Source organism: Ornithorhynchus anatinus, chromosome 19, assembly GCF_004115215.2.
Source record: "Ornithorhynchus anatinus isolate Pmale09 chromosome 19, mOrnAna1.pri.v4, whole genome shotgun sequence".
Taxonomy (NCBI): Eukaryota; Metazoa; Chordata; class Mammalia; order Monotremata; family Ornithorhynchidae; genus Ornithorhynchus; species Ornithorhynchus anatinus.
In genome coordinates, this window is record NC_041746.1 from 13,273,901 (window position 1) to 13,297,945 (window position 24,045).

The 24,045-nt window shown below is 38.4% G+C and overlaps 1 protein-coding gene across 4 annotated transcripts in view; it reads right to left on the reverse strand.

The window, feature by feature from the left end:
* The window catches only part of SYT14 (synaptotagmin 14), a 95,197-nt gene that overhangs the window by 66,173 nt on the left and 4,979 nt on the right, over positions 1 to 24,045 (reverse strand). For 2 of the 4 annotated variants that reach the window (XM_029047508.2, XM_029047507.2), the window contains exons 2-4: positions 20,485 to 20,532; positions 12,980 to 13,141; positions 5,074 to 5,286 (exon numbers count right to left, since the gene is read on the reverse strand). In XM_029047508.2, coding sequence (XP_028903341.1) covers positions 5,074 to 5,286; positions 12,980 to 13,141; positions 20,485 to 20,532 — 423 coding nt within the window. Of the gene's footprint in view, positions 1 to 5,073; positions 5,287 to 8,640; positions 9,819 to 12,979; positions 13,142 to 20,484; positions 20,533 to 24,045 lie in introns of those variants that run through there. The other 2 variants (XM_029047506.1, XM_029047505.1) reach the window with 1 other exon arrangement.

A 24,045-nucleotide genomic window follows, 5' to 3' on the forward strand; every position in this document is an offset into this window, starting at 1 on the left:
GAAATACTCTTAAAAACCATCTCAGCCTGTCAGATTTCTACCTCAAGAAAGGCCTGTATTTTGAATTAACTGAGTCCAGATTATACAGTACTTCAATTAAGGATTGAGAAACTCATTTTATATGCTCAGCAACAAGACTTGCTTTGAATCAAGTTATTTTGAAATAAGATATATTTGCTTAATCTTTTGTGTCTGAATTTTGCAGTTGAAGATTTTAACTTTCCAAATGTTCATTGAGTTGTATATTTGCCAGTGAAAATGTGCAAAAGGTTGAAATTCGTCATTTTAATACATGTTCCTGGAAAGACGTTATAGATATACGTTGAATAAGGACATTTAAGAGAGGAAGAACTTCATAGATAGAAGAGTTTTTAAGCAAAGATACCCATATTAAAATAAGCTGGTGTCACACGTAATAATTCCCTAAAGTAACAGATTTGTCACTTATTGGAAGAAGCCCCTGATAAACAGCAAAATGGAAACAAAGGATTTTTGCAGCACTGACTCATTAGGTGAAGACTAAGTTAGTCATGGGACCCTATTTCCCAAAGAATAGACACCAAATCTAAGTGATTCCAAAATTATTTGGGAACCAAACTTCAGCATCACCACTAAATCACCGTTTTTTTCCCCCTACACAAAAAAATCAGATCCACAAAACTGAATGAACAGCCTATGTTTAATCAGCATGGGTAATTGTTCTTTCATAAAAAGAGTTAAGAAACTAATTCAGGTCATAATTGGTATAATAAAAGAGATCTCTGTAGAGAAGTCTCAAATATTCAAGGGGTATTTAATTTGTAGATTATTCATTTTCATTACAGAAGAGAGAATGAAACAGTGGAAATATAAGGGGTCTGGGATTGAGAAAATCTGGGTTCTGCTCCTAGTTTCATCACAGATTAGCAATGTATTCAACTTGTCTTCCTATCTACCTCACAGGGATATTGTCTAATGAAATACCAAAAGGTACAAGTGTTTTGAAAACAGATATGCTCTGTAAATAGAAAGGAAGCCATCACTTTTGCTGCTTGGCAGTAACCTTCATGAAAGATTTCCTCAGCAATATCCACGTGAGTAGACAGAACTTCACCCTTAGTAGCATCATCTTAAAATACACAGAACAGGGTGAGCCACATGTGGGACAGATAAGGATTGTATCCAACCTGATTATTTGTATCCACTCCAATGCCAATTATTTCCAATTATGAATGAACATAATAAATGCATAACTCATATACTTTCTCTCTCTCTGAAAAAGGTTTGTGAGGGAGAGAGGTGGAACTCCATTTGAAGATGCAATGAGAGAACTGGAAACTGGAGTCTGAATAAGCTTCCCATTCACCAGGAAACTTTCAGCTCAATAGAGTATGATCTTCATAAAAGTCTTTGAGCCGGCAGTTCTGAAATTGCTATATGCAAATGACTGCTTCCTGACGAACAAGGAATACGTACAGATAATAATTAATATCTTTGTGGAATCACCTCAGTGATATGGATGACAATATACCCGAAAGAAAACCAAAGTTACGTAGCAGTCTAAACCTGAGAACAGAGAATTTATTGTCACCAAATTTGGCTAACTAGGTAGTATACTATCCAAACATGCCTGGTAGAAAACACAAGTAAAAATTCAGCATGGCTTTTGGGGGGCTGTAAGACTAAGTGAGCAAGCCAAAAACTGCAAGACAAGTTCCATACCAAGTAATAATAATTGCGGTATTTGTTAAGAGCTTACAATGTGACAAGCACTCTACTAAGCACTGGGGTAGATACAGGATTTTCAGGTCAGACACAGTCCCTGCCCCAGCAAACGTTCACATTCTAAGTATGAGGAAGAACAGGTATTGAATCCCCATTTTACAGACAAAGAAATTGGGGCACAGGGAAGTTAAGTGGCTTACCTACAGTCACACAGTAGGCAAGTGGCAGAACCGGGATTAGAACCCGGGTACAGGGACTTTCCACTGGGCCACACTGTTTCTCTAAGTAAAGGTCTACCTCTGAGTTGTAAACGAATTAATTCTAGTCCCAATCTCTAAATCCAGCCAGGCCAGAATCAGTCATTGGTGCCCTGACCATCCAATGAATTTCCCAAAGTGGCGATTCAAGGCCCCATCATAGGATAAAGTTAGAAAAGGTCCTGGAGGAAGTGTCACTACCCTAGATTTTCATTCTTTGAATCTATTAATTAACATATTTAACTCTGGGCATGTGTCTCCCTCTAAATATCCCAGCTGATCATTTTTTTCTTTAGATGCTTCTACAGGCAGAAATAAAAGAAGGTTTGGTCTAGTCAAGCAGAAGACCAAAAAAATGGGCTGAAAATTAGCTGGCCATGTTGGGATAGATCTATTAGCATACCATGGATCTATAAGATGTGGACAATGAAGCAGTATTTCTTTAATGCCTACACTGTGCAGAGCATTTTTTTAAACTCTGGGAGAAAAAAAATACTTAGCTTAAAATTAGACACAGTTCTTTGCCTTCCAGGGGCTCACTAACTAAAAACAAAATAAAAGACAAAGTTCAGAGTCCATAGAGTCCAACGGTAAGAGGGACCAGTAGGGACCTTAAATTCATTAATTCATTCAATTGTATTTATTGAGCACTGACTGTGTACAGAGCACTGTACTAAGTACTTGGGAGAGTAACAACAACAACAATAAACAGACACATTCCCTCCCCACAAGGAACTTACAGTCTCAGCAGTGGCGGGGGGGTGGGGAGAGAAAAACATTAATATAAATTACAGATATGCCCATAAGTACCATGGGGCTGAAGGGGGGATGAAGAAAGGGAGCAAGTCAGGGTGAAGCAAGAGGGAGTGGGAGAAGAAGAAAGGGAGGCTTAACCACAGAAGGCCTCCTGGTGGAGATGTGCACAATTATATACGTATAGGTAACTATTACTATAAATATACCGATATAGACTGTAAGCTTGTTCTGGTCAGGGAACGTGTCTACCAACTCTGTACTGCACTTTCCCAGCAGTTTAGTACAGTGCTCTGCACACAGTTAGCACTGAAATACCTATGATAATCTCTCTCTCTCTCTTTCTCTCTCTCCCACACAAACATTTACTAATCACTATTGCAGACTGAGTCAACTACAGAACTTCAGAATCTTGAGCTCCTTTGTGGGCCAGGAACCATATCTAAATTAACAACTTTCTACCTCTCCCCATTATCTGGTACAGTGTTCTGCACACGAGAGGTGTACGGTAAGTACTAATGAAAGTATGAAACAGCGTACACATAGTCCCAAAGAAATAGGCCCCCTGGCAGCAGCCCATTTCAAGTCAAACCAAATAAGAGACTAGAATATACAAAACAGGCAGAAAAATATTCCTCAGGATTAAGCTTTCCTATGCAGTTGGTATCATGTGGAAAAACAAGGTCTTCACTCCACAGAAAATAGTTTATAAGTAAAAAGTAAAGGATGATCATAAGATTTACGGAATTTGCATGACCAACAATCTTGTTACTCAAAAGACACTGTGATTTGCTGTCCCACTTTTGTCACCTGTGACAAGTCAGTTTTTGCATCTTGGGAAAGTTAAAAAATAGAAATATTCACGCTCATACAAGGAATTATGAGAGCTAATGAGTTGTTATCTATAATGTACTATGAATTTCTGGAACAAAAATGCTACCAGAAAAAGTATAAAAAAATTACTTTTAAAAATCTTGAACTTCTGCAACAAAAACATTTGGATAAAGGAGATGACTTTAATGGCCTGATTGTTAAAAGTGAAAAATACTAATCAGCAGAGGACTATTTTAGCCATAAGGAAAAGAAACCGACAGGTGTGGATATATACACTACATACACTGAGGCATATGTGATGTGAAAATTATTTTTGTTGATGGTATTTTGCATTAACTCCCTCAAATCCACACTAGAAATGGCAAAATTCAACAGTAAGACAGGTAATATCCGTCAAGAATTCTGATCATTACAAACTAGAAACATATTGGTGAATCATTTGATAACTGTATATTTGCTTTGTTCACATATTTTATTTGACCCACCCATCAAATAGGAAAATGGAAACTTTCCAGATTTTTCAAGATAGGCTAGATTTCAATATATGTTTCTACCTGCAAGTCTTTAAGAAATAAATAAAACAATCAGAAAGGGGCCCTAAATGGCAGATAAAAATGGTTAAAGAAAACTGCTGAAGAGCCCAAAAGAATCTAATGAACTATTTTACTTCTTATTGATTCTTCTTGTAGAAATACACATTTTTTAAGAGGCCACCCCATTTCTACATTTCAGGGTTAAGAAACGGAAGATTAATATGGCCACCTAGAGGAGAAAAACATGATCAGCAAACATGTCATTGTATATTTTCTTTCTTTTAGACTATTACACTATCGGATTTTCAACCTGAAAAATCATATGTGAGCATATTAACTGCCCATCATGCTCCTTAATAAAAAGTAAGGATTATGCCTATTTTACATATACTTACATTAGTAAACTCAATCACAAAGACACAGGAATTGGGACCTCCCCTGATATCTGATTTTTTTTTCCAGGTGCCTGGGAGTTCGGGATGCCCCATTCGTATTTCTGATCCAAAGTGGGGTCCAGGCTAGCCCTTGCTCAGATTCTGTGGCTGCAGAGAAAATCTGGATTTCATTTCTGATCCATTCCTAAAGTCCAGGTGTTTCCCACTGCACCTTAGCCAAGGGTCAGAAATGAAAGTCCTTTCCCTACACCACTGAATCCAGAGGAAGGCAATAATTTTCACCTCTTCCCCTGACTTGGAATGTTCGGCTCCAGGGAAAGGAAGACAGATCACAACGATATATTCATTTATCTATATGACGAGGTATTGGGTAGATTCAGAGAAGTGTATAGGTTAAAGGCATTATTCCCCCAAAAAACTAATTTCTGACAATCTTTGCAGGGAAAATAAAATATATCAAACTATTAAACCAAATACCTAAGGCCTCCTAGAAATTAGACATCTAATAAGTACTTCTACAAAGTATACCATAAGCTAGAACAACATATTGTATTGCAACCGAAATAGGAATGATAAATTCTTAAAGTCATGTCTTACCTTCATCTATTGAGGCTTCACTACTGTAACCATCATACTCTGCAGACAGAGGACTATATTTTTGCCTTGTTTCCCAAATGTAGCTTTTTTGCCTCTCTGCTGCTGGTGATCTGAAATTGTGTGCTCTGGATAAGGCCTCATGGTATTTACTGAGCGCTTCATCTTCACTTTCAGATGATGAGCCATGTTGATCTTTATCCATGTACGAGTTATCTAATTAGAATGAACAGAGACAATAAATGACAGACTGATGCAGAAATCCCATTTTAATATACCTTAATTTTAAGGGTAGAAGAGTTCTGGTTTCTTCATTTGCAGAACAAATTATGCCAAAATTGGCAAAGTGTGAATCTGAGAGAGGGCTGCTGCAAGATTAGTGCTCCAAGAGTTTTGGTCAGAAAGTTTTGTTTTTATTTTCTGAAGAGGTCTCAGCTTTCCCCAGCAGCCTAAGCGAGACGTGCAGGAATCCACACTTTGGATTTTGGCTCTGCTCAGTTCTTCCAGAAAGGATACCCACTTCGTTAATTTAAATGAAGCATACCCAAGCTCTGGGAACAACTTTTTTTTTAAATTTTTATGGTACTTGTTTAGCACTTACTATGTGCCAGGCACTGTACTAAGCATTGGGGATACAAGCTAATCAGGTTGGATACAGTCCATGTCTCACATGGGGCTCACAATCTTAATACCCATTTTTTCAGGGAACTGAGGGACAGAGAAGTGAAAAGACTTGACCAAGGTGACACAGCTGAAAGTGGTGGAGCCAGATTTAGAACCCAGGTGCTTCTGACCCTCAAACCTATGCTCTAACCATTAGGGCACGCTGCTTCTCTAAAAATTAGTGAACTAACAATTCCTTTCCAGGACCATCTCTCAAGGGAACATGAGAAAGAGAAGTAGAGGAATTGGGAAAAGTTCTCTGCCCTTTGGCTTCTCCTGACCATTTTTTCCCCAAACTAAATTATCAGAAATTCCATTTGCAATCAAAGTAATTCTTGTAATAAAAACAGGCTTTCAGGGGGAATAACTTAATACTACTTCCTCACTTGAAATCATTTTTTCGCTATATTAACAATTTCAGACTGATTAATCATGTCATTTTTGTTTCCTCCTTCATGCTCTTCCTCTCTTACTATTAGATTGACTGGTCCTTATTCAAAAAACTTTCTCAAAATTTATTTAAGGATCTTTCCATTCAAAATCTCTTGCCAAAAAAAAAAAACCTCATTAAAGCCCCCCCAAAATGCAATACTTGCTTTCCTATGAAATAAACCAGGGGCAGCCTAGATTTACGAACTGAAAACCTGCAAGCCAAAATCATAATGAGGTGGAAAACCACAGATTAAAAAATTAAATAAACCAGAACATCAAGCAGGTAAGCCGGGGCATGAATGACAGGTTGGGTGGTAGGGATGAGTGGTAAATAATAATAATAATTGTGTTATATTTAAGCACTTACTGTGTGCCAGGAACTGTACTAAGGGCTGGGATGGACACAAGCATATTGGTTGGATACAGTCCTTATCTCACATTGGGCTCCCAGTGAAAAGCAGGCATTCCAAAGGAGAGAAAGGTCGGGCGTGGCAAGAAGTGGGCATTATCAGAGTGGTTGGTGTGGTAGAGATGGTGGTGAGCAAATCGGACAGGAGTAGGGCCTGGGACAGAGCTGGGCATGGCACATGGGCACAAGTCCCATGTAGTCACACCCATGTCCACTGTCAAAAAAGTTGGAGCAGTGATGCACTGAAGCCCCCACCATGTGAAATTATAATAAACCGTGTGTCACCTAACTTTGCACAGCAAATTACAGAGCAAGTAAAGGAGAGCTGCATGTGGCTAGTGACACTCCTGAAATGAGCTCTTATTTAATGGTCACCAACATATCCTACCACATTCCTGAGCATGTTGGAGGCTGCCTAAGCATGGCCAAGTTTTATGGCTTCAATCAGCCATCTTGCAATGGCATTCCCGAGGTACCCCATCCACCTCAAAATTACTTCCAACACCCAGGTTTCTGGTCCCATTCCACCTGTCTCCCAACTGTTGGTCTTGAAAGGTGGAGTTTTCAGGAAAAGTCAAAGGGCTGGGAAGATCTGATTGAAGTCCATAGGATTTCCAGATTATGCTAATACAATGTGATCTAACTGGGACATGCTTTAAGGGGATGTTTGGTAGTTTCAACCATAATTATGTTAAAGGACCAGAGAGCATGATCTGTCTATAATCCACAGTGTACATTAGAATCCCAATTTGCTTGCAGAGCTTTTTTGTTCAGCAATTGATGGCCCTTAATATTCATATTATTATTAACTCACAAGAAATATAGGTGATCACAGTACTTCTTCTCCTCAAGGGACTGACCTTGATATTAGAAGCCCTAAATAGCTTAATTCCTGGTTATCTTAGAACATCTTTTCCTTTGTATACCATTAAGCAGCTGAGATCAGTTAGAGCTCCTCAGACTAAATAGCTCCAGTCTTGAATTTCAGGGGATTGATGGCAGCACATTTTCCAAACAGATCTATTTCTCTAGAATTGTATTCCATCTGGGTTTGACTAAGATCAGTTTGCTTACCCCCCAAGGCATAATTGAAGACATATACAATTGATAATTCTACCCAACTAACAAGAGATACTACCTGAACCCGGGAGTTTGTGACACTGTTAACTGTTTAAATTATGGCATTTATTTTAAAGCAGACATGGGAAAAAAGTACTACCTCATCTGCCCTGGGTCTAAAACAATCAAGATGGGTCTATATATAAAATAAATTTTATATACTCAACTTCACATTTCTCTTCCCTTGTTGTTTGGATTGCATGAGAAAGCTAAATGAATCTGACTTAAGCAGATGCTTGTGTTCACTTGGGTTAGCAATTTAGTGGAGGAGGAGGAGGTGGGAATTGTTAGGTGGGAATGGGAATAGCATTGGTAAATGAGAACAGAGCCAAGTGCAAATTTTACAGTGCAAATCCAGTAGCCTAATCATTTTTGTACATTATCACTAAGGCTGACAGAGGTTTTAGTCAATGTACACATTAAGAGCAGAAAATTGATGATTTATAATACATTGCTCAAACATGCTCTACTAAAATAACTCTAACCCACTTATAACCCATGACAACCATGGAATAGCTATACAGTCCTGAAATGGCAAGTATACAATTTATCATGCAATATTACAACAGACTGTTTTCTAGGACTCCAAGACCACATATCTGCATATTTCATAACAAGGAAATGCATATTCGAGGTCACAGCACACAATAAAGCACAGAGACTTAAAATAAAGTGGTAAGAAGTTTCTAGGAGGCAAAGAAAATAAAATTAAGGCAAGTGATCTCCACTCAAAAATCAGCCAAAGGAAAAGGAAAAATAACTTTTTTGTAATAATACCATTAGGAATACATTTGGAACGAGTCTGAGACAAAATGGAATGCTAAGCGATGTCTTTGAACCAAATGAATTTATTTCAAGGTAAATTCAGAGGTAAAGTGAAGAAAAGTTGAGAAATTTGGAGAAATCAATTGACACTTCAATCATCAAAACCAGTGTTAAGACCTCACCTTTTCCTGGTGCTTTCTTAGTGTTTTGTTCCCCTTTATTTGTGACTTGTCCTTTCCTTTCCTTTATTTTTTCTTCACCTACTTTTATTTTAGAATATTTTGAAGCATGTGTTTGGTGTAGTTCTTTCAGGTCCTTAAAATCAATCACTGATGCCCGGCGTTTGACTTTTCCATGAAAATCATCATGTGAACTGCTTGACACTGCACAAACATTTGGTTCCTTAATAATGGACTTGCTGTTCAAACTATCTATCAAATATTTTCCATTTCCTGAATGCTCATTTCCTGTCATTCCTTTGCTTTTAATATGTTTTTCGGTTTTCTTCAAATTATCAGTTGCCTCCAAATCATGAAAATGTTTATTTTTGTTCAAACTAAGCTTTTTCTCTTGAAAGGGAGCATTTTTATTATCTTCATTTTTTCCTGAAGACATTTGTTTCCAAGTTCTGTTATCCTCATTTTTATGACTATTTGTGTTAACAGTTTTCTGCTCACGAACTAACGTTTTTTCAAGAGAGCTTACCCTATCCTTATGATTCCCTTTAATTTTTGCTTCTTCTACCTCCTTTACATCTTTCTTACTGTTCTTGGAAAATTTTTGCCCACCTTTATTTTTATCAATAACTACAGTTTCTTGATAAGCAAATACAACATGAGACTCCTGGTGGAACCCCAACATCTTGGTATCCCCAAGGTCTGCTCTCGAATGGGAATTATAAGCATGACTACCTTCTTGATGCTTCTGTGGCTTTTGCTGCTTCTTGCCGATATAGTCCAACACTTCTTCTTGATGCATGTCTTCCTTTGGAGAATGAGAAGGATAACAATTTGTCTGTTTCATGCTATCTTCTAAAGTGGATTCTGTATTCTGGAAATTAGAATCTTTAGAGATTTCTGGTGATGGTGCATTTTCTAGTTTCCCTAGGAGAGGGGTATCTTCCTGTATCGGAAAGCTTTCATCTTGTGTGCGAAAGCTATTTATCATACTTGCTACTTGTTCGGCAACCGAATCAGTTAATGTATAGCTGGCCTCCCCGACAGCACTGGTCAGATCATCTACAGCACAAGACAGATCACCTACAGCATTACTAAGAGTATCAACGACAGAAGACATGGAAGGCAGGCTCAGATTTTTGAAAAATGCCATTTTGGGGGGTCTTCTTTCTTAGAAGTACAACCTGGGAACAAAATGTTTTTGCATGTTAAATGCAATTACCATCACCCTGGTAAAATTCTGACTTTTATGTTTATTCAAATGAGGGTTGGTGGTGGTGGAGCATTTTTTAGCTTTAATCTTCTTGGGAGGTCTTTAAGTTTTGAAAATGGTAACATCTTGAATTAAAGAACCTTTCAAAGGGAGGCAGACCACTTGAGTTATATAGTATCTGGATGTTTTTTACCCAATTTGCAACTATTACTAGAACAGGAAGACCATTTTTCCTTCAATCCTACTGAATTTTTACTCCACATCTGTAAGGAAGAAAGGTCCACAGGAATTTTATGTACTTTTAGTCCATTCATTCCCACTACAGCTCTTCTTTCATATGCTGCCTGAAACACAGCATGACCCTAAAAGGAAATGCCCTTTGAATTAACAACAGAGGCTTAAGGCACCACCACGGCGAGGAGACCAAAGAACTAAGGGGATTTGGGAGCTTGAGAGGATGAGATCCTGAATCGTTGAACCTTGCTCCCCCTAACATCCGTCACCACTGTCACTTCACCCAACTACCAGAAGTGATGGATTCAGAGGAAAATGGGTAGCCCACATCATTTTTCTAATACATCATTGTGCACATTTCCACAATCCTCAAAAACCCTCAACGGTTTTCCATTCTTCTCCACATCAAGCAGAAATTTCTAACTATTGGCTTTTAGGTAATCAGCTCTCTCCCTCCTATTTATCCACTCTCTTCTCCCACTACAATCCATCTTACATACATCCTTTCTCTCCAACTCACTATGCCTCATTCTCATTTCTCCCATCGGCAACCTTGGAACTCTTTCCCCCTTCAAATCCAACACACTGTAGATCTTTCCATCTCCAAACCCTCCTGCAATCATATCACCTAAAATAAGCCTTCCCCAAATTAATTTCTACTCTCCCTTGGTTATACTCCCCCATATATACTTGGTTATACTCTCCCATTTTAGCTTCCTGAACAACTGTGAACTCACAACTATTCATAGCATTTTTGTATATTATCCTATTGTTTAAGCACTAACTCATTTAGATAAGCCCAATTTCTTTTTCCTCTTATCTGTAAATTATTTTAGTATCTTTCACCCTCACTAGAATGTACTCTCCTTGAGAGCGGGGACCATGAGTTCTAACTCTATTGTTCTCTCCAAAGGGCTTAGTAGAGTACTCTGAAAACAGTAGGTGCTCAAAAAATACTACTGATTGGAAGTTTTTGCGAAATTGGTCAATGGTAAGTCAGTCCATCGTATTTACTGAGTGTTTATTGTGTGCACAGCACTGTACTAAGTGCCTGGGAGAGTACAATACAAAAATGAATAGACACATTCCCTGCCCACAACGAGGTTACACTCTAGTATTTATTGAGCGCTTATTCCGTGCTAAGAAGTGCACTAATTGCTTGTGAGAGTACAACAGAGTTGACAGAAATGATCCCTGGCCACTGGGGGTTTACAATCTAGTAGGATGTTGGGACATGTGCAGATCAACTCTTTAGGAACATGATCCAGGCAAGAGAGTGTAGGAAAGGTTGAAGAGGAGGCAGAGTTGAGACAGGGTCAACAGTAAGGAAACGGATACGGTAGTCTAATCAGGAAATCATTACAAATTGAGCTAGTGTGGATGCTGTTTGGGAGGAGAGGAAGCTGTGGATCTGGGAAATGTTGTGAAGGAAAAATTGGCAGGATTCAGCAGAATAGGTATGTGATTTGAAAAGACTCAAAGATGACACCAAGATAGTAGACTGCTGGGATGGGGAAGAAGGTGGTGTTATCGATAAGGATGAGAAAATTAAGCAGAGGAGCAGGTGTTGGAGGAAAGAGGTGTTCAATTTTATCCACATGTGCAGAGACACCATCGTTAGCAATTAAATGTTCCAATCCCAGGAGGTGCTGATGCAAAACTTGCTCTCTGATGACTTTATTCTTTTTTTTTCCCCCAACTTTTCAGCACCTGACCTCACACTGCAATCTCCCATGTTGAAGAGTTTTTAGAGTTTTTGAATTATTTAAGATTCATCAATGTTGGAGCACATCTAGAAGATGGTAGCAAAATGATTTTGCTTTAATGGAAGGCATAGAGTTATCAGCTGATCCTTTAAGTCTCTGGGTAGATACTAGGAACTATTTGGAAGGTCTCTCTGAAAGAAGGGGTACCCAGAATCATTTTCTGCTAGCTGCCCTAGTCTACTTTTGCACAAATATTAATAATAATAATAGTCACATTGTACTTATGTTGGGGGTAGAGGGGCAAAAATGTATGGTTCCTCAAAGCAGGGACCATTCTTTAAGTTTTGACAAGTGAGAAACACCAAATCTTCATCTCCTAAACAGAGCTCTCTCACACTTCTGAGTGGAGAATACGGTTAAAATATCTTCAACAATTAGAAAAGGAAATGGGGGGAGTGAGGAGAAATGATTATTCTGAAATCCTCTAGAATCAACAGCAACAGATCTAGAGGGCTTCTTAGTCCAAGTTGCCTACTCTCTATATTAGCTTCAGATCTCCAGTAGGCAATAATCCAGTTTCCATATTTCCTTTATGGAAACTCCCTTTCACCTAAGCAATAACCTGATATACAATGCCCAAATAAAAAACATGAGCCTCCAAAAAGTCAAGGTGACAGTAAGAGAATATGTTTCTCATTTTAACAGAGGTCGATAAAGACTTCCTTGGCACCAAATAGATTGATTACATGAAATGTATTTTCATTTGTATGTTCACTTATTCAGCTCCTTTATCCTAATATACCTGAACTACTTTCTGCTATACTGCCCCATGCACATAATTTGCAAACAGATTTTGTCTGTCTCCCTTTTTAAACTTTGAGTTCTTTGAGGGGAGGAAGCATGTCTTAGTACACTCCTTTGCACTAGGTAAGCCCTCAATAAATGCAACTGATAGTGTTTTGCTTTGAGCAAGCTCTCAACAAGCACTGGTGATGAGACTGTGATGATTCCTATTCAAAAGGGAAAGTTCATTAAATGATATTGCAATTAGGTGATTGGTTTTCTCTCAGTGAAAAAGTTACTCACCTTGGCTATTGCTGAGACCAGGCCTTCAATTTCTCAGTTTTTAAAGCAAATTGGGCAGATTTTACATTACACTGCAAATAGTGTAAAACATATCACAGATACTTACAAAGTTTGTCTTGTGAGTTCTTTACATTGTACTCTGAATCAAGATCAGGAAATTCTCCAACATTTTCAAAACACAGCTTCTTATTAATATATAAAAAAAGGAGGAGCATCAGAATAATAAACACTCCAACTGCTGACAGGAATCCAACTGCTTCTGGAGATACTGTAAAAAAAAAAAATCACCATTGCAAATATTGATTAAATAAAGCAAAAGCTATAGAATCATATAATAACAAACAGGAATAACCCATATAAAGAGAGGCAACATGGCCTAGTAGGAAAAGCTTGGGACTTGGCGTTAAGAGATCTAGCTCCTCCACTTACCTGCCTAGTGACTATGGGCAATTCATTTGACCTCTTTGTGCCATAGTGTCCTCATTTGTAAAATGGGGATTAAATACCTGTCCTTTCTCCTGCTTATAATTTGAGCCTTATATGCCTGGGACTGGGTTTGATCTGATTGTCTTGTCTGTACCTCAAAGCTTATACAGTAAGCATTTCAATCAATCCAATCAATCATATTTACTGAGCACTTATTGTGTGCAGAGCATTGTACTAAGCTCTTGGAAGAGTACAATACAACAATTACTAAATATAAGCAATTTTCAAATATTACATTTGTTTTTAAGTTATTACCTTTACAGAATTATACCTTTGAATTCTGCATGTGTTTGCTAAATAATAATCATAATCTAAAAATTTCAGATGAATATGACTTTTGAAATAAAATTTGGTATGAAATTGTATGTTAGTTAAAAGTTTATTTTGATGACTGTCAAAAACATTTGGGGTAAATATTGTTAATAAAATAATGCAAAATATAAAATTGGTATGCTAACTTTGGAAATGTAAACCTTTTTTATAGGTTCTAAAGATAAAAGAACTCACTGACCAACCTGAGTATAACACTGGATATGACTGCCAGGTAAAGAATGTTTTTTAGAGAAAATCTCTCAGCCTCACATCACTTATGTACATTTTCTTACACTCTTCCATTTCCCCTATCTGTAATTTATTTTAATTTCTGTCTCCCGCTCTAGACCATAAACTCCTTGTAGGCAGGGATGATGTTTACTGTTTTGTACTCTCCCAAGCGTTTTGTACAGTGTCCTGCATACAGTAAGCATTCGCATACCACTGAATAATTGGCTTTATCCTGTTTCTGCCCAGAGTTAGTCTCACACTCTCAATCTCACTGATATTAGCAATGATTTACCCAGGAAGAAAAAACTTTTGTGAAAAAATATAATTCAAGATCTGCCTTACCACACTACCCAGAGAACAGCCCATAAATACATGCTATCAATAAACCCCCAAACATATAAATAACCCATATCACATGACATGATCATTTAGGTTGTGACAGCGATGACAACAGTTTGATAAGTGGGGGAATATTCATGCTTTTTTCCAAACCTAGTCTAAAAACTCATAAATGTTTTAAATGAATCTTCCTGTTTAAAAGACATATAACAGCTAGGGAGCTTATAACATTATGGAATAACCTGTTCATAATTCTTTGTTATCTTGTTTGGTAAGTGAGAGTTGTTATATTTTAGTATACCTGAAAACTTGAATCTACCATCTAAAAGCCATTTTGTTCATAAATACAGCAAGGCTGCCATTAAGGTAGCACACAAATAAGAATAATGTAAAGTACTATATGAGCTGAACCTTTCTCTAGAGATGTCATCATACCAAAGTAAAAAGAGAACAATGGTTAGACTGAAACTTTAGCTTCATCTAGGCTAATTGATTATTTATGTGACATGTTCCAATATGGTGTTTTGGGAACTGTCTTTGACCTATCAGTTGTAGAGCTGTAATAATCTTAAAGCATATTTTTTTACAAATATGAACTTTATTACTTAAGAGAAACATTCAATTTTATGGCTGTCATTTCAAGGTTCAGGAAATACTAGGAACTGTGAGGAAATTACTCATGCCACTTGGTGTTGTTGAAGGTCCTTAGTTTATTACTTAATCTGAGAGCATCCAACAATTTTAACAAATATTTTTGTATTGCAAATCGTGTCAAAAGTTAAAACAGTAACATTTGTTTACCATGCATCACATCTTTTCACTTAAAGCGATTTATATTGGAGATAAAAATACAAACTTCATGAATCATAAACAAAGAATAGAAGCACTATAACCTTTACTTTAAAACTGTGAAAAAAAAAGTTTGGTATTTCTAGTGTGGAAAGAATGATTGAAAACCAAAGCCTAACAAAAACAAATGATCAAATGAAGAGGGAATATAATTATGAATTTTAATTTCATTCAAGTTTTATTTTCTGTTCACTCATTCCAAACTTCCTCAGGAGACGAAACATGTTGTAGAAGTTGAAGCATAGGCAACTTTAATCCTTTTCCCAAATTAAAATAAATATATGCATAAATATATATATTTTTCTTACACGGTATTACCTACATATTTCACTAAAAAAATGTACGTATACTATGTGTCCTTTGAATCTAAAACTTTTTTAAGGATAAATTTAAAGAAACATTCTGGCTTGATTCATACTGCATTAATGCCTACTCTCAATTCAAAAATAATGTGCTTTCTTCTTAAATAGATTTTCCTTCTTAAAGCACAATGAAAGTCCTAAGACATAAAAGAATGACCTTAAAATACAAGTAACACATAGACATTTTAAAAATACATGGAAAAAAAGACTAAAACCAATAAAGTCAAAACAGAACATTTGAAGCATAATAAACTTACTACTTGCAATATAAAGCTGTGCTTGTCGGGAGTTAATGCCCAGTATTTCCCCGCTGTCTTGCCCAATCCAGTATGAAACCATTTTGTTTTCTAACTTCTTGGCAATGATACTATAAATTATTCAGATTATAGATCCAATTCTATCTACCTCCTTCACCAATCAAGCAACTTTGTGAAAGGCCATTTGAATAGGAAAAAATGCCAGTTCAAATTTAAGTTGCGAGAAAAGTTTAAAAGAATCAAATCTGCAGGAGAAAAGAGGGATCTTGATTTAAATTATTTTGTTTTTTCAAAATATTTACAGTGACATTACAGTGCAGAGCTCCATACTACAATACAACAGAATTAGCAATCATGTTCCCTGCCCATAACAAGCTAACACCCGTAGTAGTAGACTCTGCTGAGCCCTCACCCGTTCTTCATGATATTATTGACTGAAACAATCAACAAAAGAATTTTATTCAATCCCATTTACTGAGCACTTACTGTGTGCAGAACACTGTACTAAGCACTTGGGATAGTACATTACAACAATAAACAGACACACTCCCTGCCTACAGACTGAGCACTAGGGTGCAAAGCATCGTATTAAGTACTTGGGAAAGTGCAACAGCAGCAAAAAAAACACACCACATACCTCACGGGGTTCCCAGAGATTGGAGGGTACAAAGGAGAGTTGGAATTTATAAGGGTAATGGGAAAATGTTTAGGTTATGAAGGTCAGAGATGGGTCAGGACTCACAGAAGTCACAAAAATGTTCATGGGTACTGGGGCAAAAAGAAGGACTAAGGCTCTGAGGGAGACACAGATTTGTTATGGTCAGGGGAAGGAGGAAAGGACACAGTTCTGGGGAAAAGGAGACCGCAAAAAGGGGAAACGGGGAGGGTTAGGGCTTGTGGGGGACAGGGACAAGGAGGAGAGAAGGAGCAGTAAGTGAAGATACAGAAAGAGGAGGAAACGGCATGTTAAGAGACTGAAAGCTCATTGTAGGCAGGGAACATGTCTACCAACTGTTACACTGTACTCTCCCAAGCATTTCGTACAGTGCTCTGCACACAGTAAGCACTCAATAAATACCACTGATTGATCTGTATTGGCACCTAAACTTCTGCTCATTCCCTTCTACTGATTTTTTCCTTGTGTCTTCTTTATTCATGGATACTGCTTACTGACCTCTGTGTGCAGAGCACCGTGCTAAGCGATTGGGAGAGTACAATATAACAAGGTGCCAATATACATGTTCTCTCCGCACAAGAACCTTATGGTCTAAAGGGACCTTGAGCAAATATTACATTAGTCATATTAATTAGCTTACATTAATTAGATGTAATTATGAGTACTACATCTAACACTCTAATTCAGCCCACCTCTGTAATGTTGCTATTTTTCCCTACTTAGTGTATGATCAAAAGAGCATTCTTGTCTTCTGTTTTGTTGTAATAGGAAAAGGACAAATCAATTGGGATTACTATTTCAGCAAAGGCTATTTAAATGTTGTGGGCTTGACAGACAAAAACATCTGATTTATGCATTAATCAAAATACCTGAAGGTCAGTTTAAAGATACGGTGAGTGAAGTATTTAACTGACAGGATGAGGAAAATAATTACAATACCTTGTTCCTCTACGGGGTATAATGGCAAAAAACACTGCTTCTAATCTGATTATCAGAAGCTACCCCAGCTCAGCCCACCAATTCATTATCCACATCACTAGAGGGAGGCTGGAACATTCTACGCACACTTGTCATAGCTAGCAGCTACTACAACAGTGTGTCCTATAGAAGTACAGTTACCCCAGTGCCATCAATAAATAATTCCTTGAGAAAGGTGGAATTTAATGAGAAAACATTCAGAGTTGTTTTTTTCCATCAGTGAACGAAAGTGATGGAAAATAAGAAAATAATATTAAGCCACAAAAAGAATTACAGGTGGCTGCCCCAAGGTGACTGCCCCAGTAAATTCCACATCCAGAGGTCACGCTGGAGAAGCAGCAGGGCTTAGTGGAAAGAGAACGGGCTTGGGAGTCAGAGGTCGTGGGTTCTAATCCCGGCCCCGCCACTTGTCAGCTGTGTGACTTTGGGCAAGTCACTTCACTTCTCTGGGCCTCAGTGACCTCACCTGTAAAATGGGGAGGAAGACTGTGAGCCCCACATGGGACAAGCTGATTACTTTGTATCTACCCCAGCGCTTAGAACAGTGCTTGGCACATAGTAAGCGCTTAACAAATACCATGACATCCAGTGGCGGGCAAGAGGCCTTCTGAGGTTGGGAGGGTAGCAACCTCTAAAGTGGGTGAGACAGACATTAATACAAATGAATAAAATTACAGATGTGTACATAAGTGCTTTGGGTCTTGGGGGGGAGGGGGAAAGATAAAAGGGATAAATAAAATTACAAGTATGCACAGTGCTTTGGGACTGGGGGTGACGGGAAGAGCAAAAGGAGCAAGTCAGGGTGATGCAGAAGGGAGTGGGAGATGAGGAAAAGTGGGGCTAAACCTGGGAAGGCCTTTTGGAGGAGATGTGCCTCAGTAAGGTTTTGAGGCACGGGAGAGTGGTTGTCTGTTGGATTAGAGGAGGGAGGGTGTTCCAGGACAGAGGCAGGACGTGGGCTAGGGGTCAGCGGTGAGACAGGAGAGATCGAGGCACAGTGAGAAAGTTAGCACTAGAGGAGTGAAGGTGATGGAGTGCTTTAAAGCCACTGGAGGAGTTACGATCTAGGGATCACTGTATTCAAAATACTGAACAAATATGTTCTCCTTTCGTATCAAGAAATAGAAAAATTCAACTGTGCTATATCATACTTCAGGCATGCCTCCTACAACCTGGAGTTGAGTTCCTGCAAACTCTCACATTAAACAAAATTCGTGTTGTGACAACAGCTGTTTTAACGGGAAATAAGGGTTTGGAGCCAGATACTTCAAAAACAATTTAAAGAGTACACATGGCTTCTATCACACCAGATGAATTTCAAGAGAGTTACAAAAATGGAATCAGTAGAACCGTAAGTAAATTAATTATTGTACTGCACTTGCTTCTCTGACATTTCTCGTACACTTATCAGTGGTCACTGGCATCTCACAGACCTTCAATTCGCACTGCTTAAAATCACTTTCTAGAAAACAATTAATTTTCGAGTTGCAATTGGGTCTTTTTATAAGACTAATAAAGCACTTGAAGCAGCATTTCTAGCAGTCAATTCATAGCCATGTTATAGTAACTATGTTGACATACTCATATTGTCCTCTCCTAAGCACTTAGTACAGTGCTCTGCACACTGTAAGTGCTCAATAAATACGAATGACTGACATACTCTTCCATAGAGTTCTCTCTAAATCAGAGGACGATACATATCACAGCAGAAATGACAGCATATAATCTTAAAAGAGAACAGTCTAAGCCACAAACCCAAAACCATAGGGACGCCAATGGGTGACCGAGGTGATTTTCGGACAGAGTAGTTTCGGACACCTCCTTGCCACCCCATAAACCCAGAGAGGCAGCAGGGCTGTAAGCTAAAATGACAGGGCCAGCCTTGTCCGCTGTCAGCAGGGTAAGAATGAGAAAGACGACATGGCCACTGCTCTCGCTTATTATTCAGTCATCACCAGGCCCAAGTGGGTTCTTCTTGCCCCCACCCCGAAACTCAGTCAAGAAAATTCATCCACCTGCCTCACCCCATCTCATCTGCCCAGCAACCTGGGGGATCCACCTGGCATGGGACCTGGGGGGACCGAAAGGGGTGTCACAGCTCTGGAGCTTCAGCACTGTGGGCACCCCGTGGGGTTGGTAGATTTGGCTGCCCATACTAATATTAAACTAACCACATAACTGCCCAGTGCCAACTTCATTCCCCTGGCTGAAACACCAAATTCCTTTAGCTTCACCAAACAGATCCTCTACAGTCTAACGAATTCAGCTTTTGGGGGAAGTCAGATTTATGAGGCATGCCTCCCTGTTGTCCCCAGCTAGTGATCAGAAAAGGCCCAGTCCCTCGTTACTTCTGCCCCTCTCCCAACACCACCCCTGCACAGATCCTGGATATACCCAAACCAGGTCAGAACCTTGATAGTCTCCTCCCAGGAGATCTCCCCTGCCCATGCCACTTTTGTGGTTTTGGTGGTCAGTACAAGCAGGAACTTAATAAAAACACAATAAATGAATGAATTTCAAGCCAGCCAAGATTGGGATCTTAGGCATAGACCTAAGCAGTAGTATCTACTAATGCATCTTAGTAGAGCATTAATAATTACACAGGGAACTTAATTGTACTTCCTAAATTCCCTCTGTAGTGCCAATAAATGATTGATACAATACCAAGAAACAATAAGATCCTCAGAGCACAGTTTACTTTTTTGTTTGTTTTCCACAAATCTTCTTGAATTTCACTAGTGTGACAAGTCAGGTAGTCCCTTTTCTGTCTCAGACTTCCTCTAATCCATAAAAGGAAATTTTCAAGAACTTAAATCCCTATGGTTTGGCAAGGGAAACCTGTATTCATGTATGTTAAGACTGTTGCTGAAGTGGCCAAATGAGACATATCATATAACAAAACTGCTAGGACTCGGATTAAGACTGTTTCATTCAATTTAATCCACCACGTTCCCATTATGTTATAACCATTGTTAGTAACCTCACACAGCCAAAAAAATGTTCTGGTTAGTTGAGCATATAACACAAATAAGGCTTTTGTAATTAATACATTTTACAGTCCAGAAATTTCAGAAATCCAAAATTACCTTTTAAAAAATATTTTAAAATATGCATTGCTTACCTTTTCTAATACAGATAAGTTCATGTACTCCACAGGTTCGTTCTCCACCTGTTCAAAAAGCATTAATTAGAAAATATTCAAGTTTCGATATTATAAAGTTTAAAATATTCAGTATATAGAAAGAGCTACCTCTACTGCATTTCCAAACTTCCCAGGTGCTTTGCCTACACAAAAAGCTGTCAGTGGTCCTAAAGCTGTTGCTGAACAAAGAGGTGTGAAGGGCCTGGAGAGACCATCCTGCCTTTTGTTTTTCATTTCCCACTTGGAGAGAACCCAGTCTCCTACTTCCTCCCAGAATTGGAGAGTAGAAAAAGTCTGCAGATATTAATGCAAAAATGGGTTTTTTATTTCAATTTCTAATCTTTCCAATGAAAGAACTATAGTGTTTATTTATTGGTTGCTCAACTACAACTAATTGGTCCTTTGCTTATGTTTTTTTATTTAATGTACCCTGAATGCAATTTCAGAACATTGTGTAATAAGAGACGAATTATGAATAATGTCTTATTCGTTTTAGCCATTTTGTGTTTAAAATAGAAGCTGGATGTGAATCATTACATTTACATCAATTCTCACAAACAGTGCATGTTTGTAATGAAAATTTAAAAACTCAAAAAAGCACGGCACACCCTGGAAAATCAAGTCACTTTGATGACGTGAAAAAACTGTCCAAAAATTGTTTCTACCATTAAAGACTATTCATCCCAGAGGCTCACTGCTAAAATTACCCCATTACTTTTCTTTGTGGACTTTACATTACAGACTGAAACATCTGTATATAAGAGATGTAAATATAATTGGGTTGAGCTTCAAAGATATTATGATTATGATGGCTGATGGCATATATGTTACTTACAAACACCCCCAAAGTAAAATAATATTGGGCATGGAAGTCACAAGGTCGGGTGATCTGAGAAGCTAATGATGTTGAAAAACAAAACACAACCTTCCCCATGGAGGTCTCCTTCCAATCTCCAGAGCTGGTTTGCAAACAGCTCCTACTTATTAAATAAAGGCAAAAACAAATTTGGTTTCTGATCTTCAAATTTTGAAAACACCCAAAATGAAAAAGTATTAGTCCCTGAGTTGGAAAAAGTCTTGTATTTAGGCAACTGGAATAAAATATGACTTGGGAATGGCCTCGCTACCTTTAATATATGTTCTCCCAACTGTAAAGTTAAACAAACCACCTAAAAGAGTTGTTTAGGGATTAAAAAGGCAATAGAAAAAAATAGATATATAGGAACCATTTACACACCAGGTTCCAAAAGGGAAAAAAAAGTTACAATAGACTATAACAAAGCAACCTTAAGTTAAACTTTAAAAAAGGAATTACAATGCTCATTTTAAAATTATAATGCTAAACATGAAATGAAATTTAATTTCCTATGACATCAATCAGAATGAGATGTACAAGACTCCTGAATGACATTTCCTGAAATATCCAAGCTAGTTCCCCATAAATATATGCATTATTGTTTGGGGAATTCTCATAGCATTGAACAAGGAACACAGTTTGTGGGGCACAGTACAGATTTAAGAGTCAAAAAGACTAAAAATATCTATCGACTACTTACCATATAACCTAGAGTAAAATGTATACACTTCTACCTGTTTCTCAAGCAGGAGTTTTTGGGGGGTTTTTGAACTAGACATAAAATGTGCAAGTGAGAGATCACAAATTAGGGAGTGCATGTGAGAAACAGCACAAGCATCCAACAGAAACTGCTAACTAATGGCTTTAAATTACTCACTCACCTTGATCCCACCTATCTTACCTTGCTGATTTCTTACTACATTACCCAGTATATTCATTTCACTCCTCTATTGTACCTTGATACTGTCTATCTCATCGCTAACCCCTCCCTCACCTACATCCTGCCTCTGGCCTGGAATTCCTACCCTCTTTATATCTGATGGACTATCACTCTCCCCATCTTCAAAGGCTTATTTAAAATCACATTTCCTCCAATAGGGCTACCCAGCTAAACTCATTTCCCATCGTCCCTTTCCCTTCTGCATCTTTCTTGAACTTTTATTTGTATGCTTTATTCACCCTACCCTCAGCCCCACAGCACTTACGTTCTTATCCATAATTTATGTTAATGGCTGACTCTCCCTCTAGATTATAAACTCCTTGTGGGCAGGGAATATGTCTATGTTGTACTCTCCCAAGGGTTTGGTACAGTGCTCTGAACTAAATAATAAATACAATTGAATGAATAGATGTTTCTTATAACCTCCCTGTTTATAATCCCTTCACTTCAGATCACTATATAATGTATTTTTGGGTAGGCTACTGTGATCCATTCACCTCATAGGGGTTCATCCAGCAAAATAGTGATATAGTGAGTATTGCGATTGGCTGCTGGTGGACTAACTGCATTTCAGGGTCTCATCATCTGTGATCCTCTATTTCAATAAATGACATTTATTGAGCACTTAAGTGTGTGTGGAGCACTGTACTAAGCACTTGAGAGAGTTCAATACAGTACAGTTGATAAGACATATTCCCTGCCCACAATAAGCTTACCATCTAGAAGATGACCTTCCAGTCTAGAGTCTTTCAATTTGACACTAACAACAGAGGACAATATAGAAATATTCTACAAACTGGACCTCTATGCCTAAACCATTTACAACTTTTCACAAGATTGGATAACATTACGGTTCTACACCTCTCTGTGTGGTGTCCAAGGTCACACAGGAAACAGGTAGCAGAGCCAGGATTGGAACCCAGGTCCAAACTCCTAGGCCCAAGCTCTATCCACTAGACAATGCTGCTTCTCGATTATCTTAGGAGAAACAAAGAGAGCAGGCTGGGGTGTAGCAGGCAGGTGAAGAGAGCAGATAGGAAAAACAGGGAGAGTTGATAGAGAGTCTAGAAGTCAATCATGAAGGAAAATAAGCCAATAAAGGACTGTGTCCTGAGTGAAATTTCCACTGAGCAATGTGTAATATACAGATTGGAAGGGGGAGAGGTGGATGAAGGAAGACCAGAGAGATGGCTAATGGAACAATCTAGCCATGATGTGACAGAAGCTTGGACAAGGCTGGTAGCTGTTTGCGGGGGAGTGGGGGAGCGGGAAAGAGGGGGGAACAGGTGGCTCCACAAAATGTTGTGTAGGGAAACAGTGTGAGAGTGAAAGAGAAGCAGTGTGGCCTGATGTAAAGGGCATAGTAGTGGGAGTCAGGGGACCAGGGTTCTTGTGAGTAGGGAATGTCTCTCTTTATTGCTATACTGTACTGTCCAAGCGCTTAGTATAGTGCCCTGCACACAGTAAGCGCTCAATAAATACAATTGAATAAATGAATGAATGTGACTTTGGGCAAATCACAACTTTTCTGTGCCTTGGTTTCTTCTTCTTCAAGATGGGGAGGAAATACCTGTTCTCCCTCCAACTTAAACTATGAACCCCATATGGAACAGGGGCTGTGTCTGTCCTGATTATCTTGTACCGCCCCAGCACTCAGCACAGTGCTAGGTACAAAGTAAGCACTTAACAAATATTACAGTTATTATTAGGAAGAACCAGCAGCATTTAGCAGTAGATTGAATGT